At 41.2% G+C, this 22629-nt stretch overlaps 1 protein-coding gene across 1 annotated transcript; it reads right to left on the bottom strand.

Moving 5' to 3' along the window:
* Positions 1-2031: 2031 nt before the first annotated feature.
* On the bottom strand, positions 2032-21482 carry LOC311045238 (protein furry homolog-like; the record flags this gene model as incomplete). The annotated part of the gene is made up of 18 exons (XM_084057038.1): positions 2032-2138; positions 3001-3169; positions 3860-4000; positions 5215-5477; positions 6327-6495; positions 8424-8523; positions 9098-9252; positions 9880-9990; positions 11015-11175; positions 11956-12128; positions 13343-13534; positions 14656-14763; positions 14850-14982; positions 15128-15299; positions 15956-16042; positions 16163-16271; positions 16521-16624; positions 21453-21482. 18 exons carry the CDS (start codon positions 21480-21482, stop codon positions 2032-2034), a joined length of 2484 nt encoding a protein of 827 aa, XP_083913164.1.
* Between the last annotated feature and the right edge of the window lie 1147 nt (positions 21483-22629).

Here is a 22629-nt window from a genome sequence, read left to right as displayed (position 1 = left end):
GGGGAACAGTGTTTATGTTTATTAAAGGATCCCCATAGACATATGAATGAGCCTTTAGTCTTCCTGGGGTCCTGAGCATAGCAAAGACAATACAGACATACATACAATACATACAACTAAAAATACAAATTAAATTATAAAATAAATAAAAATGAATAAATTAGTACAAAAAGACTTAGAATTAACATTCTAATCCCAAAGTCCAGTCAAATTAAACAAATACACAAATGAACAGTTACATACTTGGCAAGATATCTCTTAATATATATTATTTATTTGTTTGTTTTTTATAAGTTATTTTGTTATGGATTGTAGATAAGATGTTTGTGTGTGTGTGTGTGTGTGTGTGTGTGTGTGTGTGTGTGTGTGTGTGTGTGTGTGTGTGTGTGTGTGTTGTACGTGAGAAGGGGAACAGCAGGTGTGTGTGTGTGTGTGTGTGTGTGTGTGTGTGTGTGTGTGTGTGTGTGTGTGTGTGTGTGTGTGTGTGTGTGTGTGTGTGTGTGTGTGTGTTACCTGTGTAGGGGAATAGAGCGTGTGCGTTTGTGGTACCTGTGCAGGGGAACAGTGTGTGTGTGTGTGTGTGTGTGTGTGTGTGTGTGTGTGTGTGTGTGTGTGTGTGTGTGTGTGTGTGTGTGTGTGTGTGTGTGTGTGTGTGTGTGTGTGTGTGTGTGTGTGTGTGTGTGCGTGCGTGTGTGCGTTACCTGTGCAGGGGAACAGCAGGGGTGTTGGTTTCAGGCAGCCTCCAGTAGGAGGGAAGGGCAGAGGCTCGGGCCGGTTGTGGTCCATCACCTTCAGACGCCAGTTGGCGTACAGAGGCATGGAGTCACCTTGAAAACACACACACAAACACACACACACAGGTCATTATCACACATGATGGTACACTAGATCAACTCTAGATGTACCAATATTTCATGGAAATTTGTAATGGAGCTTTAATTTGATGAGAGAAAATGTGGTGCTCCTAGATAATATATTTGTATATATATATATATATATATTAGTGTAGACATATATAACAGGCCCCTAATGCCAAATCAAATGGGTTCAGATCTGTTCGTCTGATCCAGACTTAAAAAAACAGATGAGATGTCCAAAATCACCCTTGTTAAAATGGGCTGTCCAGACAAACCAGATATTTCATTGTGATTATCATACAAAGTGATGTCTCCTTGTATATAAAGTAGATTCCCCATCTAGAATGGTTTGATTCTGTTTACATCTAAGAGGATGCAATGAGATCTAGGATATATCAATATAAAGCAAAAATGACAATTCTATAAGCTTGCAGCATAAAGGGTTTAAGTGGTTAAAGTGTGTGTTCGTACTCTTCTCCTCTTCGTAGGAGCCTCCAGGCACCATCGCCGTTACCGTTACTCAGGATGTGGAAAAAAGAACCTGTGTTCCAATAGATCCAATGTAGTTATCATTTAGTCACAAGCTCTTTTCATTGGTTCAATATTTATAAAACCACACTATAATGGCAAAAATAGCCAATCTACAAGCTCTACAATGTGTCGCATCACGGCACGTTGTGAGCTTGTAGATAGGCTATTTTTGCTACTTTTCCGTGACACTGTAGTGTGAAATATGGAATGAAAATACCACAGAGAAACACGATTTCTGCCGACAGCAATGATGTAGAAAAAAGGATACATCTTAACAGGCAAGCAAAGGACATCCATTGACTGAGAACACATTTTCAATTTACGGTGACTTGAATTTAAAGTGACCTCATGGCTCCTGATGCCTCAAAAATGTATCTTTCATGTAATGTAATGTCAGCTGCGTGAGTTATGGCTCAAACTCACCCTGCAAATTAAATCGGTGAGTTAAATGTTGCTCTAGTGGAATTATCACCCAATTACAATTTAACCCAAGCCACATTTGAGAGCTTTATTCTAGGTCATTTGGACTGCAAGGTAAGAGCAACCCAGTACAACACCAAAAAAGTAACTGCATGTGAACAGCAAGTATTTATGGCAGATAAAGGGCAAGCGTGATGCTGGTACCAGCCTTAAAAAAAAAAGGTCAGTGGATGTTTTTGTACCTGTCCTCCATATTCGGGTCTTTGATCTTGCTGTGGTCGTGATGACCGTCATTTCCTGGCACCATGGTATTGCTGCTGGAGGTTGTTCCTGAGAGGACAGATGAGAAAATGCACTGTCCCCACCAGCAAGGAATCATTGTGTATCATTTCTGACAGCGTGGTGAGTCCTGGGCCAGGTTGCACCATCTCATACTAAGTTGAAACGCAGCCTAGATCTAGCGTAAATGACTTGCAAGTAAAAACTTACATTACTAAAATAGTACAATTTAGGCATTTAGCAGACGCTCTTATCGAGGGCAGCGTACAAGTGCGAGACCGGAATAAGTGGAGTAAACATGAGCTCTTATCAGTAAACAAGGTAAATAATGACATAAATAGAGTACAGAGATAACAGTGTAGTGCCTCAGAGAAACTAGGATACCGGGTAAACAACAAACCAAGCATCGGTCTTGATAACATGCTATATAAATCATTCTTAACATTTGTGGAAGAGAAAAACTAATCTATGGAACAAAAACATGAGAACACGTGACCAAGATATGTACTAGCATCAATCATAAGAAAGGGTGGCAAGAAGGGGTACAGGGAGAGTACAGTGCTAGGAGTTGAGGAAGTGAGTGACTGCAGCAGAAAATTGCGAGTGAGTCGGCAGTTCTGACTGCAATGGGAAGGTTATTCCACAGTTTGGGAGCCAAGAAGGAGAAGAGTCTAGGACATTTTAGGGAAGGCTTGTACAGCAGTCCTGTGTTAGCTGATCTAAGTGAGCGGAAAGGGTTGCAAGGTTGGATCATGTCTCCAAGGTATGGAGGTGCCATGCTTTTGGTTGCCAGTGTTTTGTACTCAGGTGTAGGCAGCAACCGGAAAACAATGAAGGTAGCAGAAACGGTGGAGATATGTGAAAGTATTGGCTGGTTGAAGACTAGAGGTGCTGCAGCATTCTGGATCAGTACCTGAGGTGACTGAGGGAATCTTATAGCTGGAGGTGATACGGTAGTAGGGAGGGTTGTCCATGTGAGTGACGGCTGAGCTCACAGGGTCCGTCAGCTCCAGCTCACACATCAACTCCTCCAACAGCTGCATAGTCTTATCTCTGCCCAGGTACACCACCACTCGCTTCACCTGATGACCAACAAAAAGCACTCATTATAGGGTGATATGGAACTGTTAGTGAATAGGGTGCTATGGAACCGGTAGTGATCACACACTGTATAGACCTATTTAGATGCCCTTTAATAGTTTGAAATCACCCGGATCAAGGTGATACACTGACAATGGGTGTTGCTAGTTCTGCAATGCTACATGTCTGTAATTAAAACATTTCAAGACATCACTGCCTTGTGTTGGTTGTGATGCAAGCTTTGCAGCCACTTCAAGGAGACTTCACTTTACAAACAACAGGAAAATAACATATTTTGAGTGATTTAGTGATGATTTTTGGTGGCAGGGGAACACATTGGAGGCTGCCAAATATGTAAAATGCATAATCGTTGGCACTCTAAACTTTAACAGTTATCTAGATCTTTGTTAGTCACATTTGCTATTGTTGGTAAAGATGAGAAAGAATTAGATCTTTGTCCAATTTGGCCAGAATTTCCCTTGAGTGTAGCCCAATTAACAGAGCTGGATTTCTGTTTTTACAAATCTGTGCATGTGCTAATGTCACAATCTCACTGGATATTTAGAATAATCCTAATACCATAACAAAAAATAAAAACTGACTTAACTGACTTATTTCCATAACCCATGCATGTAAATGCAGTCACTGTATATATGGGGCTATGGCTGTACAGTGTATACACAGTGACTTACATAGGGCAGAAGGCTGGGGTCACTGTTGACGCCCGACATGCTGATGAGGAAGTGCAAGATGATCTTGAGGTTCTTTGGCCAGCTGTCTGCCAACGTGGTCCACACGTTCTCTATCTCCGACCAGGCAAACTCATCCCCGTACTAGTAGGAAACACACACCACACATTTAATGTCATGCTTATTTATATTTCCTTATATTCCCTCATCCCCATCACCCACTCACATGCATACACGGACACACAACACAACTGTTAATAATCATGTTAAGCATGTATTGAAGCTGTAAACAGGATTTAGGCAAAGTGTTCCTTTAATCGCTACGCTGTATCCAACTGCTTCAATAACAACGCATCATTTTCTCCTAAATCTCTCATTCTGAAAGTAAACAATAGGAGCTGCTTTTGTTGGCAGTCGTTTCATACGCATCCAAACACGTATCACTCTTTCGCTTTGAGTAGGCACGATAAGAAATTACCGGAAGAAATCACAATGACACATTGTAGCCAGCAGCCTTCTACCTGGATCAATCTAGGCATGCAACAAACTCTTTCATTCTGAGTAGAGATGTATCACTCTTTCGCATTGAGGAGGCATGCATCAGTGTTTTACTTTGAGTACCCTGCCCCCAAAACACACACAAAACATTTCTTATTGGATCTGAACGAATCACTTCTATTTCAGATAAAGTGTAAATCAACTTGAATTATAAAGGTTAACGATAAAAAGTGTATTTATTCTGTAAATCAGTGCAAAGATTATGATTAAAGTTTTTTCTTAGCATTGTATATAAATATATTGATAAAGGTTATTATTAACCCATTGAGACCTGAAGCCGATTCTACATGTCTCCTAAATCTGAACAGTATTCTGAAAAATGTATGTTTCTATGTCAGTGGTGCTCAATCTTTTTCATGTCAAGGACCCCCAAAATTATATGTATTTGGCCGCGGACCCCCATCAAAATATTTTGTTCCAGGGACCCCAGAGGCAACGATTTGAGTTAAAAATGTTCGCTTTAAAAAATATATATTCAAAGATTTGTACACATTTTCACGATTTTTCAAAAATAGCAGATCTACAAGCTCATAGCGCGGCACTCATAGCGCTATGAGCTTGTATATCTGCTATTTTTGAATAGCCCAAAGTGTAAAATAATGCTTTTTAGCTCAAATCAAAAAATGACACAGTTCCAATGGGTTAAAGTGTGTTCTCAATATTGTATTGTGAGAATATTTACCTGAATAATCAAATACAATAATAAGACAATAATACAACAATATATACTAAAATACAATAAAGTTTATGACTGGAGTTCATTGTAAATGTGAGTGTGTGTTGGGGTTATCGGCCTTCACCTTGGCGGTCATGAACATGAGGTTGTTGAGCACCATGGTGGTGGCGTGTGGCGAGCCCCAGCCCTCGCCGCGAAGCCACCGTCGACTGTTCATCATCATCATGTCGCGCTCGTGCGCGTCCTCCTCGTCGCCGGCCGACTCCTCGCCGCGCCGCGCCGCCGGCTTGAAGTCCACCAGCTCCACGTTGTTCATCCATGGCAGGAGGTAGTGCAGCATCACCTGTCGACCGCCAGGGTGAGCCGTCTGGATGCGCTGGCTCACCTCTGTGGGTACAAAGCCACAAGCCAGGGAGGAAGCAAGTCAGGGCCATGGCCAAAACTTTAACACAGTGGCTTGCACAGACATTTTGAGGGGCAGGTGCTCAAGTAAATTATCCTTTTTTTTTTTTACTTGGTCTGCTCTTTTTTCCCTCTACACCTATTCCACTGTGGGCTTGTAGATCGGCTATTTTTGGCTAAAGTTCTCCTCAGAAAAGGGATGCTAGATTTCGAGTGGTTATGTTAAAAAGAAAAATCATCACATAAAGATTTGGTGGAACCCCCTGTAGTAACTCTGAGGACCCCCTGTTGAAGACCCCTGCTGTAAACTAAAAAAAAAAAACTTTTTTTCTTTTTTTAAAAAGGGCACTTCTGGTCAAGAGGGCAAAGGGCAGGTGCTCTAGCACCACCTAGAGTCTATCTGTGCACGTCCCTGCTTTAACACCCACATTTAGCTGGACTGTCCAGGTTTTTCTTTTTGTAGCAGGGCCGGAGAGCAAATGAGGTTTCCATCTCAGTTCGATATCCCTGTCTAACTATATTTTGATTGATTGATAGCTTTTAACAGAGATTTTAATTGATACCTTTTAACAGAGTTTTTTGTGTTCTCCTTTTAGCTCAAATGTCTGACTGTACCTCCTGCTGTTTACATGTCTGTCAAATAGTAAGTATTCAATCAATACGTCAATTATTACATTAATAATGGTAGCAATATACGTAAGTACTTCTCAAATATAGCATATGTATTGAAAGAAAGAATCAATTCCTAATCTAATTTCTATATCTGCGTTGCTTATCCTTTTAAAAGGCGCAATCCAGGATCGTTTTTGATGAGTGTATAGTTGTGTGTGAGACCTGAGAAGATGGGTAGGGTGAGTTCTGGGTATGTCCTGGCCAGTTCCTCAGACAGCTGGTAGTAGGACACAGAGTAGAGGTGTGGCAGGGGTGAGGGTGGTGTCAGAATCCCATCTGTCCTCTGGATCTCCAGTTTGTGGGCATAACGGAAGAGCTTGGGCTCCAAGATCTGGATTTACACACAGCAGCAACAAAATGTGAATAATAACTGCAACCTCCTGCATTTCATCGCTATGTGATGAGTTGTTTAAATGTGTTGCATTGATGTGACTATTCTAATATACGTTTCTTCCCTACACAGAGAGGGGTTATCTTCCTGAACCCAGTGCTGCTTTCCTCTCTATCCGGTGAGGTTTTTACCACCGGCAAAGATTTGTTTTAAACTGACAGTTTGTGTTAAACAAAGTTCCAGAGATGCTCGTAGGCCTGCGTCCTGCGTCGCTGACGCACCATATTGCGAAAGGACGCATTCATGACAACTCTAGTGCGTCCATGGGACGCAGCTCCGATTAGCTCCGATAATATATAATATTTGTCAGCTGTGATCTACATGGACTCTCTCGGTTAGGCACCGTTGGTGGAGAAGTATAACTCTCCGGTTAGACACCGTTGTACTGGAGAAGTATAACTCGGTTAAACGGCGTTGTGTGGCAGAAGCAGCAGCACAGCCCCTCGCTGTTAGTCTACGCTACACACACAGAGAGAGAGAGAGAGAGACGGCATGAGGACCTGCTCTTAAACGTGTTAAAACGTCTTGGATAGACCACTGTCTGGAATAATAACTGATCATCATACATAGCTACAGGTCTACTACTAATCTTTGTTGCTGTTGTCATCTTAAATTGACCAGCCAAAGTAAAATCCCCGATTTAGAGTGTTCTCCCACTTGCTTGGAGATCAGAGTGAGTGGTGGATTAACGCATGTTGCCAATCAGCTGTGTAACATTAGCAGGTTAACGATGGCTCGTTGATCCTATGCATTTGACCCTGATTTGACCACAAAGGCAAACAAAAGCACTAATTAATGGCAGCTGTAAGTAACCGGTTGTCTATCGTCTGTGTCTTGTGTATGTTTAATAGGCAACTGGATGTTTTCTGTAGCTTAGAGATATCATAACAATTAATTCCCTGAAGAGGGTAGACCCTCTCCCTCATGCTAAACTTAAAGTGACTTATAAGGTTCCACTTCTCCTCAAAAAGACAACTTTATTTTCCTTTCTCAATGACAAGCCTAATAGTATTATTGCATGTTGACTATGTGCAATAACTGCAAGCCAATGTTCATAGGCATTGTCAGTATTTGTCTTCATTATTTCTTGAATTCCTATTTCTTTATTTGCCAATACTTCCACTGTAAGCCAGTGTTTTCAGTCTACACAATAAATAGTAAAAACACATTCTACATTCATAAATAATACAAAATAAAATAATAATAATGATTAAAAGGTTCTATGATTAAATGTATTCTATTGGTCAAAGGTATGTTAAATCCACCTGTTGCCCACTACTAGTATTTCTTACCATAAGGTGTGCTAATACTACAGAATCATATACATTTGAAAAAATATATTTATGATTTTTTAATATATGTATATATATCGGTATCGGTCTTGAAAAGCAGGAACGGGTCGCACTGATCTAGATCTGCTATTTTCACAATATGTATCTGTGGAACTGAATCAAACTAAATTAAGTGCCTCAACTCCTAATTCCTCAGGGTGGGGGGTCCCCAGTTAAAATATGATTATTTTGGGGGGTCGCTGCCTGAAAAGGTTGAGATCCACTGCATCAGGATATAATGTACACAGTCACACACGCATAGAAGATATGGAGATTGGAGATCAAAGAAAACGATAGGGGGGGGGACGTGTAATTGGGGACCCATAAAATGTCCCTGGGACCCATCTAAAAGACCACCCTTGCATCCCAGGACCCATTACATTGAAAACCTAGCAACATCACTGAAGTTCTAGATGTTTATAGTGTTATTGTAACTGTGTTTAAGACAGAAAACATGCAGTACAACAAAGACTGCCAATAACACTCTGCCCAATGAACAACACGCTGCGGTTGAAATAATAAGTGTGCCCGACTGACCTGCAGCAGCTGCATGGCAACTTGGTAGATATCCCTGGATGAGTCGGCCGCCTTGAACAGGATGAGGTTCAGCAGCACCACAGTGTCAAACTGGTAATCCCTGGAGGGGAGGACAGATCACAGCCAGTCAAATGCCAAGATATTCACAGTCTGTACAATGAGTCCCACTGTGACGTGTGTCACCAGCAGTGGTGGAAAGTAACTAAGTACATTTCCTCAAGTACTGTACTTAAGTACAATATTGAAGTATTTTTTTTACTTTACTGGAGCATTTCCAATTTTTCAGTACTTTTACTTCTACTCCATTACATCTCAGAGACAAATATTGTACGTTTACTCCACTACAATTATTTGAAAACTTTAGTTACTAGTTACTTTGTAGATTTTGATTATTATTACAAAACATCAGCCCTATTTGAACTTTCGATTTTTGAAAATAGCCGATCTACAAGCTCACAATTCGTTGCGATGCATTGTGAGCTGAAAACTTCTTCTGCATAATGACTACTTTCTACATTTGGTACTTTAAGTACATTTTGATGCCAAAACGTTTGTACTTTTACTCAAGTACATTTTGAATAACAGACTTTTACTTGTAACAGAGTGTTTCTACATTGCAGTATTGATACTTTTGCTTAAGTAAAACATTAGAGTACTTCTTCCACCACCAGTACCTGTTGTGAAAGACGTTGGCAATGGCTCTGAAGCAGCCGGCGGCCACGCGCCGGGAGCCTGTGTAGCAGCGGTCCACGGCCCAGAACATGAGGTTGCTCTGGTCTGGGTTCAGCTCTAACAGCAGCATCACGGCCTCACAGCCCAGCTGGTGCACCTAGAGGACGGGACCACAGCGCAGAGGAGCTTATTGGTAGCACACAATACACCACAAGACAATAAAACATCATCCGGTGCTAATCAGTAGCACACATACTGTACACACACCACAGCACAACAAACATTGCCTGTAACATTCACAAACACAAATGCACCATAGCACAACAAACGTTACCAATAACATTCACTAACAGGTACACCACAGGATAAAAAAAGTTCCCAGTAACATTCAGTAACACATAAAAGTTACTTGTAACATTTTGTGCTGTAATTGTTTTCCATTTACTCCATCTACTATCTTCTACTATCAGAGTTAAATTAACCCTCAGGATTTTACTGAGTAATTGAACAACACTTTTCAAATCCTAATAAAAAAAAAAAAGAATCAAGGTCAAATTTGATCACATCTTAGATTAGAGAAACCTGTCTGCGCTGGAATCAGTATCATTCCTGGTAGGATTATGAATGACAACTTCTCTTGTACCAACCCCTCACTACTTCTAGCCAACCGGAAGCAGCATTTACACATCAAGATTCCAGAGTGCTACTGTAGGACAGGTATTACTGTACCTCCAAGCTCAAGTCATTGACAGTATAAAAGGAGAGACTGTGTGTAGGCCCTTACCTTCCTGTCCTGTGAGTCCAGGATGTTGTCCAGCCACTTGTAAAGGTATCCGTCAGACGAGAGACCCACGTTGTCGGCCACCGGTCCACAACATAACACTGCAGACATGGCCTGGCAGAGACACGGTTAGTTGGTACATCGGAACTACCATGTACAGAACATGTGCATGGTATTTAAATGATCTTTACATCAGGGCTGCATGATTTTATGATGTTCATTTTAATCATCCTTGTGATATGAATGAACTTGTGTGATATACACATTATGTCAGTATAACAGACGTCATCGCAACTCATGTAATTTGTCTCTAGTTATCTCTACAAACAGAACAATCCAAACAGACCAAAGATAAGAGAAAAGACAAAAAATAAACTAAAGAGCGCTATGGATGACGATGTGAGCAATAATATTATGGCACCGACTAACTACTTCGATACCTTCGAGTACAGAAAAATGCATTGTCATTCTGTACCAAATATCAATATCTAAAGCCTAATTTATGCTCTGCATAACTGATGTACAAGCTAACAATACATCATATGGCTAGACGTTCTTTTCACAAGGCATGCAGGAAAATCACTCTTACGTTAGGCTCAGAGGCGGAGCTCATGTGAGCGTGTTGTTGTTTTATATAAAGGCTGAGACTACAGTGTGCAATAGATATACTGTATTTTAAGAGATCGCAAAAGTATCACTTCATCTTCTTTGTCAGGATCGATGCCAATAGTGCATGATATACACTGCAAAAAGCCATCATTACAAAGATCGGCAATACAATGAATTTGGTGAAACACGTACTGTACAATTAAGAACACTACGTTGCTCCATGTTTGAATAACAAGACGACGGTGCTATAAGAGAAGCTGCAGTACTGCAGCAAAAACTGACATTTCCATTTAACTTGAGCTTCTCACTGTACTGTATTCTGTATGAAATGATTAATACGTTATCAGACGTTAAATGTTACCTTTTGTTGAATAAATGTTTTAAAACAGGCAATTTGTTTTTAACAAAGTCACGGCAATGCTTGCCAGTGAGACAGCAAGTCTGCTGTGAGCTTGTAGATCTGCCGTTTTGACTATATTTGAACATTTTTGACGATTGTCGTCTATAATGACATGCCCAAAAATGGTACCTTGAGTGCACAGTATTGATGGCGGTTGATCTGCATGTTGCGGTCGCTGTAGCGGTCCAGGGGGGTGAACATGATGCTGAAGGGACCGGCCCAGTGGCTGAACAACATGAACAGACTGTGTCTCAAGGACTGTTGGGGGAAGATGGTCCTCCGCTGATGCACTGAAACAAAACAACCACATAATAGTACATGTGAGAGGTCATCCCCCAAGACAGAATGCTTGCCACAGAATCTTTAGAATAGCAATCTATCTATCATTACAGAATTGTCTAAAAACAGACAAAAAGGGAAAAAAGGAAAAGTCCCTCAAAATCCGAAAATCCGATGGAGAGGGTGTGTGTGTTTGTGTGTGTGTGTGTGTGTGTGTGTGTGTGTGTGTGTGTGTGTGTGTGTGTGTGTGTGTGTGTGTGTGTGTGTGTGTGTGAGATACTGTATGTCTCATAAAAAATGACAATCTCTACTGACAATATTGTCAGTAGAGATTATTTGTCATTTATGAATTCAATAAACATTTCATCAAAGTACAAATACCTCAAACTCTTGCTAAACGGGACGTTAATTTATGCACACAATGCTAATTCATAGACCAATTAATTCATAAACGAGTGTTCCCCAAGGAAAGGAAAAAAAAGAAAGAAAAGACAAATAGGAACAGATAAGCAAGAAAGGATAAAGCTTTAGCACCACAGAAAAATGTGGTACATTTCCTAAACTGAGATTAATCACATTAACAACATAAATCACAATAATTAACACTATAGACTTGGCGGGAAAGAGCCCTATAAATGACCCAGACGGGGGGTGTAAAAGATTATGAACTACACATCTTGGCCAAATAAAAGTTTAAAAAAAAAAGAAAAGGAAAAAGCTATCATCTAACACAGCTCACTGTACAAGAATGGAGTGAGCCAAACAGACATAGATGGATGAGACAGATGTACCTGGAACATTCTGAATGATATTGGCCACCAGGGCACTGAAGTGACAGCGGATGTCCCGCAGCGTGTCAGAGTCCTTGTCGTTCTCGGCCTCCAGCAGCTGTCGGGTCAGATCAACATACTCCAAGAGCGTGCTGTTCAGAGAGTGGCTGTCCCCATCCAGACCTCCACTGGCTCTGCATCCACACACAACACACAGTAAGAACGGCAGCCTTGTCTTTGGAAACAACATTGTTATAGATACTAATGCGCTAATACAGGGGTCTTCAACAGGGGGTCCGGGACCCCTAGGGGGTCCTCAGAGCTACTATAGGGGGTCCGCCAAATCTTTGTGTAATAGGATTTAGGTTTTTTTACATTAACCACTTGAACCCTAGAATTCCTTTTCTGAGAGGAACATTAGCCGAAAATAGCAGATCTACAAGCTCTCAACGCCTCGCGCTGCGAGGCGTTGAGAGCTTGTAGATCTGCTATTTTTGGCAAAGAGGCTATAGATGTAGAGGGAAAAAAGAGCAGACTAAGTAAAAAAAAACTTTTATCTGAAACACAATTTTATGCAATATAGAGTAGGGGGTCCCTGCTTCATCTCTCTCTCAGCTAGGGGGTCCTTGGCCTGAAAACGTTGAAGACCCCTGCGCTAATATATACCACCGGTTCTCAACCTTTTCAGGCTGTGACCCCCCCAAAAAAAACATATTTGAACTGGTGAGTTGAGGCACTGGGAGTTGAGGCATTAAATTTAGTTTGACTCGGTTCCACAGATAAATATTTTGAAAATAGCAGATCTACAAGGTCACAACGCCTCACGTTGTAGATCGGCTATTTTCAAAATGTTTGCATCTTTCTTATATTATATTGTTAAACTTTGACCAGTTTGTATACAGTATTTTATGTAATAATGGTATTTTTTCTTTTCTTTCTTTCTTTTTTTTTCTCCAGGTATTAAAAAGGTCTTAAAAGTCCTTAAATTGTCACTTCACTGTCATCTGGGGACCCGCCCCCCAAATCCTATGAGGACCCCCCCCGGGGACCCGACCCACAGGTTGAGAACCACTGATTTACACCGCCTTACACTGGTGTTGCACGCTGGAAATAGTAGATCTACAAGCTTGAAGATCTGCTATTTCCGACAAGGTATGAATCAGGCTTTACACAGAACGCTTAGGGCTGTCACGATTACAAATTTGAGTTCACGATTAATGGTTAGTAAACAAATAATTGTGTTTTTGGCATAGAACATTGGAATTTTAGGCCTCATAATAAATAATGCACAGTGCAGATATTATGAAGAATAACTTAATAAATATACAAATAAATTACATATTTATCATAAATGATCAGAAATGACATATTTATAATTATATAGGGTTAGGGTTAGGGTTAGGGTCACTGGCTGATGAGCTGCAGCAGCATTTTGACGGCATTGTCCAACAGCGTGGGATGGACGTCCGTCACCTCGCGTACAATGAAGTAGACGAAGCCTGACAGGACGTCCTCGCGCCACTCCGGGAAGTCCACCATCAGGGCCTGTAGGGTGGTGAAGGCCAGGCCACGCAGCTCCTCGTCCATGTGGATGGTCAGTCTGGGAGAGGGGAGGGAGAGAGACCGCCCCGTTTACACCTGTTGTTAGCCACATGAAACCTAGCATCGCTAGTGGACCAAGTATAGAGAGAGACCCTGGGACCCTAATCAAATTTAAGTGGTTAATATGCTACCTTTACAAATATTTCCTGCTAGCTTAAATTACAACGCAAACATGTTAGTGACCACCTTCTGAAGCAGCATTCAGTTTTTATGTACCACATATATGGAACAAAGTCCCAGAAAAGAGCAGGTCTGCTACAACTCTGTTCTTTTAACTACCTTTTATTGAGATTTTTGATTCATGTCATTCATTATTCTCTTTATTCTTATTTTCTATACTCAATGCTTAATCGTATTCAAATGCCCTTTTATAATGTGCTTCTTTTGCACTTTGTTTGAATACTCTTAATGTTTTGTGTAGAGCACTTTGAACAGCCTTGTTGATAAGTGCTGTATAAATAATCATTGCTGTTGGGCAGAAACCTTGTATTTCCAAATTTCAACCTTTTGTTTTTTCGTAAGTGAATGCCCTACTTCGCCATACAACAGTGTCACACAAAAGTCACAAAAATAGCTTATCTACAAGCTCACAACACATTGCGATGTGACATGTGTGCTTGTAGATCTGTTATTTTTGTGTTTTACTAATATATAACTAATATAATAATTAGAACACAGATTATTTTTTCTATTTATTGAAAAGTAACGCTTTTGGACATAATAAGGTTTCCACAGCGACAAAATCGCACATGAAGTGTTAATACAGCCAGTGGTCCAGGAATGTGTAGACTGTTAAACTCCAGTGCATTTTCATTTTATCCAAAAGTTTTTTCAACAGATTTTCAGATATAACTTAAAGAAAACAAAATCTAATTTGTCAGAAATTGTAAGAATAAAATAAACTAACATTTTCTTTCAAGATTTCAGAAATGAAAGAAAAACACACGTGAGCCACTATTATCACTATTTTTGAAATAGGACTTATTCCGACTAATTCATAATGTATTTTTGTACATTTGGGTCCCAGGGGAGACACCAAATTCCTCTTTTAGGTCTCGAGCTGAACACATTTGGCAACCCCTGGCATAAAAGGAGGGGGAGAGAGGAAGGGGTTCTTACTTGGCCAGAAGCTCTATGAGGTCTTGTCTGCTCATGCCGTCCGGGATCAGTCTGGGGATGGCCGCCACGCACGTCCGGAACAGATCGATCTTCGGCTTTCTCTCACCCCTGGAACACGTCAAATGGATTATGGATTATTATGGATTACGAGCCCTGGGAACGAGACAGTTCAAGCATGGTAGAAGGTAACGTACGTGATCATGTCCTCTGGCTCCTTGTTGGACATCTGCACGTTGGTCATGCTCATGGACCGCCCCACCTCCTTGTCCAGGTGACGAAGGATGTTATCTAAGGCTTTCCTCACTTGTGGGTAGTACAGCGACATGCCTGCAAATTGAATTTAATACATTTCATTACATTAACACAGCAGAAGCCAAAAAGTGTTCATTTATCCATTCGTAACTCAGAGAGCATACAAATGGACTGCTATGCACATAGATTGTATTCCATGTCGCCCAGCACTAAGGCCTACCTATGACCTTGGCCTCTTCGTCTGTGAGGGTGGTGTTGAGGAAGATCTTTTTGACTCGCAGGGTGTTCCCAGACGGCATGATGACCCCTGTGGTCGGCATGGGGGGCTCTCCATCCTTCTGCTGCAGGCTGTCTGCAATCACCAGGAAGGCACGCAGGCCGATGTTCATCCGCTGAGGACACACAAAAGGGCAGACGGACAGTGAGAGGGGATAATAGACTCGGACAAGACCTCTCACTGAGAGAACAGTCGCAGTTTAGTCGTTGCCAAATCACGTTGCCAAATCACTCATGTAGTCTCTGTTGACAACTACTGTTTGGTCTTGGGAAGGGTGTAAACAACCACAATCTTCCAATACATGTGACGTCGCCAGCTGCTTCTTTTCACCTGACAGAGCAGAGTTTCACTGGGAGGGCATAACTCGTGTGGAGTTCCCAGTTCCGCTTCCTTGCTGAACAGCAGACACAAACCTGTAGGAGTCGCTAGTCCAGTGACAGATATCCCCCTCCCTGCCTGGCTTCCCACCACAAACACGGACAATTGCGCTCATTGGAATTGGAATGCCCAGCCAATGCCGGATGCCCTGTGGAGGAGTCAAACCCCTACTCTCCACACTGGTTTACAGGAACTTTACCCCTGCGCCACCCAGAGGCCAAGAGCCTCATCAACAAATGAGGAATGATCCTGAACTATCCTGTCAAATCTTTTGCTTGGAGGGGTGCATCTTTATTCCCTTATCGTTTTGTTGTGTCAACACAAATAGCACAGATAGAGAGAGAGAGATAGAGAGAGCGAAAGTGATGTATATTCAATCTTTACTCATTTTACCTCTGGGTTGATGGTGAAGGTCTTGTGAGATTTGCCCACGCACAGCAGGTCGTAAATAATCTCCTTCATAGCAAAGTCCAGCCGTTCCTGAGCGAGGACATGTGAACAGACCAGCGATCATTTTAGTTCATCCTTAGTTTTAAGCCTCAGCTGTTCACAATCCAGGTACGTTGGTTAAGAGACAAGAAAATGGGCGTCCTACTGTACCTGAGCTATGAATTGGATGATCTTGACGAAGATATTGAGCGGCGTGTCCCGGGGAACCACGCTGCGAGAACCTTTGGGGAAAAGTGCTGAAACGATGCTGAGTAATCGACTGCGAAACAAGGAGAGAACGATGTGTTCAATGGTGAACAATCACATCCTTTCCATAGTATCTGATACATGAAGCCTGATTTCTACATCGTACGACGGTGTCGCATGGCAAATAATTGCCAATCTACAAGCTCACCATGCGTTGCGATGCGTTGTGAGCTTGTAGATTGACACTTTTCGAGTGTGTGACAACGTCACATGACGGTGCTTAAATGAAGCACCAGGGCGCGTTGCGCTAGTAAACACTGACCTCTGCGTGACCGTGTTGCTCTCACACTTGATTCTGATGATGTAGACCCACAGCAGTCTGTAGAGCGACTCCAGCGCCACACGGGACATCTTGGGATCTTTGTTCTGCCGATCAGAGACACAAGATTAAGAACCTCGACATATTACAGCTGGACATTATTACTCACCTGTGACATTAAATAGGTCTGATGTAGTCAGTTACATGTCTTCCGGAGCAGCTGATCATGGTCAACACAATAACTAGTTTTCAGCCGCAGTGTAGGAGACATGTGAGTCACTGATGGATGACTGAACTCCCCACAATCTGTTAATAACTAAACTTCTGGTTTATTTAAATGCTTGTTTTGGGCATTGACGCATGATTTTCGTGACCTTAGGGTAGTGTAGAAAAGTTACGAAAATTTAGAAGGGTGCATTTTTGTTCCCTCTGTGTAAAAACCTGGGGGCATTTTATTACAATTATTCTGTGTGTGAAGAGTGGGTGACATTACTTCATCTTAAAGTAATGCAATTTTTTAAGCCAGGACCTGGCCCTGAAAGTGTAATTTAATAACATATTAGCCTATTCATTTCAGCAGAAACTATTGTGGGAAATCTTTGTCCTCCTTCCCTGGATTTCAGGGGCATTGTTCGATTTGACTCTGTAATATGATGCAATAGGAAGGACCAAAACATATCACTTTTACCCTACCTTTAATATTACAGTGATATCTATGGAAGAATACAGACTATATACACATCACTGCTACACACATACCATTGATAGTATAGTATAAATGTATACAGACTATATACATCACTGCAACATAACATAGTACATGGTAGTGTAATATTAGCTGCTATCTATAGAAGAATACATAATATTATACATAGCAGCATCAATGTTACAGTGCTGTGGGCATGCCATTACATAAAAATAATTTTAATGTTTTTCCAAATATAAAAAAAACAGCAGATCTACAAGCTCACAGTCAATGAAGAATAATTACTACAGTAAAGCTACTGTACAGAGGTCCCCTTCACACAAATCCCCTCCACCAAGTGTATGTATGTGGACTGAATATGAAATTAAATGTATGTGTGCAATCATTTCATTTACACAAGTATATTATGGTATATGTACTGTATGCCCATGGTTCTCAAAATGGGGTCCGGGGACCCCCAGGGGGTCCCAGCTAAATGATGGGTAGGAACCAAATGGACCCTTATGGGTCTGTAACTCTGAGAGTTAAATCTAGCATTGATTTTACAATATAAATTGGGGTCCCAGGCATATAAATGCCATTAAATGTGGGTCCGTAGCCCTAATGCATGTTAAACTGGGGGTCCTTGAAATTAAAATGGTTGAGAATCACTGCTAGAGCCGTAAAAAGCCTTCTCTTATGGGGGTCCCTGGCATATCTTTTCAAATGGGGGTCCGCGGGCTAATAAGTGTCAATTTGGGGGTCCTTGACATGAAAAAGTTTGAGAACCACTGCTGTATGCTACTACCGTCTGTGTAAACTTCCTTTCAATGCATCAACCTCATGGAGACAAATACCTGACATGTACAAACACACTTGGCAATAAGCATTGTTCTGATTGTGTTTCTGGAGTATTTATCCTGTATTAGTAGTACAGTAGTAGTATTATCTAACCATGATGTAAGCAGCATCAGCACTAACCAGGTGATCAAATAATGAATGAGGAGGAAATGGATTCAAGCAGACGTTGATTATGGGGTGATGGGGTCTACTTTAATATCAAACTCTCTACATGTGTCTTTATTAGCCTTAGAGCAAGACTATCGTATGTGTTTTATCCAGTCTGACTTTTACTTTCATATCTATTAGAGTCTTAGCTCCACCCCCTCAGTTTGATTGATTGATTGATTGATTGATGTACTTTATTTAGTAAGACATGAGAACAGTACATGGCAGTACATAACAGTACATGGAAGTACAAATTCGCAATACAAGGTCTACTAAACTGGATAGCTCATTAAGCACGTAGCTTGTTTAAGATGAGATCCCCATGCACACAAATCATGTTGACATATAAGAGACAGACAGATATACACACTACTATACTGAATGTCATACAATCAGTTTACAGGTTACTGGTATGAAGTATGAAGGGTGAAAAATATGTACAAAAAAGAAAGAGAGGGGGGGGGGGGGTAGGTTAGGTTAGGACATGGGGTAGGTTAGGACTTGGACAGGGGCCATTTTTGAATTGCAGCCTCCTGAAGGTGTATCTTTAGGGCATTTTTGAAAGTGAGTAGGGTTTTACACTCCTTTACTCCTTTTGGTAGGGCATTCCACATTTTAGATGAATAGCATGAGAAAGAGTTCATTCCCTTTGTTGTGCCAAATCTGGGTTGAACATGGTTTGTGGAGCTGCCTCTGGTGTTATGATCATGGACTTGATTAACATTTTGGAAGTATTTTGACAAATACAGGGGGATCCCAATGTTGTGGTGTATCTTGAAGACCAGGCCCATAGCAAGTTGCTGTACTCTGTCCTCAACCCTAAGCCATCCAAGCCTAGCAAAATGGGCATGGGTTAGATGGGCTTTGTAATTGAGGCCAAGAAGTAGCCTTACAAGTTTGTTTTGGGATGTTTGGAGCCTTGTTTTTAGGGCCTTGGAGGTGTTGTGATACCATGAAGTGCATGCATAATCATAATGACCTTGTATGAGGGCCCCTATAAGAATCTTCAGAGTATTCTTACTGACTTTACGAACAAGCCTCCACATCCTCCGTGTTATTTTGTGGACCTTTTTGATCGTCTTTTCAGCGTTTTTGTCACCTGAGAGGTTTGCCTCCAAGATGGAACCCAGGTAGGTAATTTCCTCCTTTCTTGTGATAACATTTTCACCCACTTTGATCGTGAAACTCTCAGCCTTTCTAAGGTTAGGGTTGGACCCAAAGAGGATGGATTCAGTTTTACCCAGGTGTAATGAGAGTTTGTTGTCGGAGAGCCAGATGCAGATCTTGTTGAGTTCAGTGCTGAGAGTTTTCTCAACCTGCAGCCTGTCCCTGTCCGAGACCAGCAGAGCCGAGTCATCTGCGAACAGGAACAGTTTGCAGTCGCAAGCTGAGGACATATCATTCACATATATCAGGAACAGTAGTGGTCCTAGTATGCTTCCTTGAGGAACACCACAAGTCACTGGGAGGGGAGGGGACTGGGTGCCGTTTACTTCCACCACTTGCTCCCTCCCCTCCAGGTAGGATCTCATCCAGTTCACCGACGTGTCATCAAAGCCTATTGCTTTGAGCTTATTGATCATAATTAGGTGATTAACGGTGTCAAAAGCCTTCTGGAGGTCCAGCATGACCATGCCGCAATATTTGCCCTTGTCGACATCTTGTTTGATAGAGTCGTTCAAATAGAGAAGGCATGTGTCAGTGGAGTGGTTTGTTCTGAAACCAGATTGGAATTCGTAAATTAGATTTTTTTCGGCAAGGTACTTATCAACCTGTTCATAGACTATTTTTTCCATGACTTTCGAGATGGAGCTAAGAATAGAAATAGGGCGGTTTAACCTGGAATGTCACCAGTAAAGCCTGTATTTCTCTGAACATGTACAATAGAAAATATAAGGTGCTTTCCCCAAATGTTAACTAGGGGTCCGGAGTGTTTGTGTAATGTATTAGTCCATATGTTTCAATTAAGAAGTGTTTTAATCCCGTCTGTGGCCGATTCTGTCGGAAGTTCCCAATGGGCAATAGTGACGGTATGAAAATCTAGTCTAAAGTTAGTCAAAAACCCATCCGCTTGCGTTAAAATAAATTCTTTCTGACACCAGCAGGGGTTAAACAGTGAAACTACAGGCCATTCATATGAACTGTCCCACAAATACAGGGGTTTTGGCCCAGAAGTTCCTCGCCCCTCCCGTTTCTATGCGAGAGCTGGCGAAAACTTCTGGGAACTCAGATTAGATTAATTTAAACTCCATTTTAACCATGTTAGATTCATCAAACTCCATTTGAACCATGTTAGATTCATCAAACTCCATTGTAACCATGTTAAAGGGCTATATTATTTTATTTAGATGTTAAAATGACCACAAACATGTTTGAGAGTGAAGTATCCCTTTAATATTTTAGCTGGGGACCCCCTGGAAGCCCCTCAAGGACCCCTGGACCCCACTTTGAGAACCACTGACTTAAATACAAATAAAAGTAGACAAAAACACAACAATACACCGCAGGAAGAGTGGGCACTAAGGAGGAGAGTGGGCACTAAGGAAGAGTGGGCACTAAGGAGGAGAGTGGGCACTAAGGAAGAGAGTGGGCACTAAGGAAGAGTGGGCACTAAGGAAGAGAGTGGGCACTAAGGAAGAGAGTGGGCACTAAGGAGGAGAGTGGGCACTAAGGAAGAGAGTGGGCACTAACGAAGAGAGTGGGCACTAAGGAAGAGAGTGGGCCCTAAGGAAGAGAGTGGGCACTAAGGAAGAGTGGGCATCTCCATGTTTAATTGGACGAATTTGTTAAATGTTCTTAAAGTATACATGATGTGAACATGCAGGTACATCATTATAATAATAATAATAATAATAATAATAATAATAATAATAATAATAATCATAATGTATACATTACATCATTATCAGACCTACACTTATCATTCAACTTCTTATTTATGCCCAAAATGACTGAGTATACAGGTTTTGTAGCGATTTGTAGCCAATTATAGAAATATTGTGCCTTAATGGTCGAATGTTCCAGCATCCTCTAATCATGTTTAATTACATTACTTCCTGATTATTAACTATTTACATTTCTTTGGGGGTAAATGAACCAGTTTAACATGTTGGTGCCCAGTCTCTCTAGTGCCCAGTCCCCTTAGTGCCCAGTCTTCCTGGTAGCACAGCTAGCATTAGCTGAGTAATGCTATCTTTAGCTGTATGTATGTATGTATGTTATTGTTACATAAACTAACTCACCCCCTCCATCAAACTGCCGTCCACCTCCATTATTCCGTCCATTTAGAGTTAATATTAACTGTTCTAGATGTTCTTTAATCTGATCATTAAAGTGATTTCAATGCTTTCTGCTCTCTCTGCTGCTCCTTCACTTGCAGTGGTCGCTTTAGATGACGTCGTCAAACGGCGTGCGTGTAGTTTTATAGCAGAGAGCTCTACGCGTCAAGAGGTAACGGTTTAATATACGGAGTAGCACTGCCCTCCTCGGGCCACATGTGTGTACTGCAGCTGCTGTTGTGTACATAGAGCTAGAACTAATGTACTGACAGTATTAACTAAAGTAATAAAGTACATGTACTCAAGTACATGTACTCCCCACTTTATGGACAATATTATTATTATTGTTGTCATCATTATTATTATTACTATTTGCAAGCACATGACTTTGACTACATTTGTAGGAAGGGAAAACATATTATATTTGACCACTTAAGCCCCTATTTAAATATAGTGAAAGTAGCCGATCTACAAGCTCACAACACGTTGCAGTGTGACGTGTTGTGAGCTTGTAGATCGGCTACTTTCAATATATGTTTAATAATAATAATAGGTGTGTTGTGGTTCAGTTCTATAAAGAAACAGACAAAGTCAGACTTTATTTTATTACATTTATTCATTTATCTCAACTCATTGTTTTACTGTGTGAGACAAAACAAATATATTACAAAGACAAAACATTCAGAACAATAAATACATCATGTGACGTGTGTGTGTGTGTGTGTGTGTGTGTGTGTGTGTGTGTGTGTGTGTGTGTGTGTGTGTGTGTGTGTGTGTGTGTGTGTGTGTGTGCGTGTGTGCGTGTGCGTGCGTGCGTGCGTGCGTGCGTGCGTGCGTGCGTGTCATTCTGTCTGTCTGTCTGTCTGTCTGTCTGTCTGTCAGATTGGGTTGTTTATTGGGTTTGGGTTGTTTATATAACCCAATTAAAGGTTCTTTAAACCCAACAAGTTGGGTTGTTGGGTTGGTTCACTTACCCAACAATAGGTTGTTTATATAACCCAATTAAATGTTATTTATACCCAACAATAGGTTGTTCATATAACCCAATTAAGACTTCTTTAAACCCAGCAAGTCAGGTTGTTAATGCATTATTATTTTTTATTACTAATTATAATGGGTTGTTCCCTTTTATAATCGACAT

Source organism: Gymnoscopelus microlampas, assembly GCF_963454915.1.
Source record: "Gymnoscopelus microlampas genome assembly, chromosome: 5".
In the NCBI taxonomy this organism is placed as follows: domain Eukaryota; kingdom Metazoa; phylum Chordata; class Actinopteri; order Myctophiformes; family Myctophidae; genus Gymnoscopelus; species Gymnoscopelus microlampas.
This window is presented reverse-complemented; position numbering and strand designations above follow the sequence as displayed.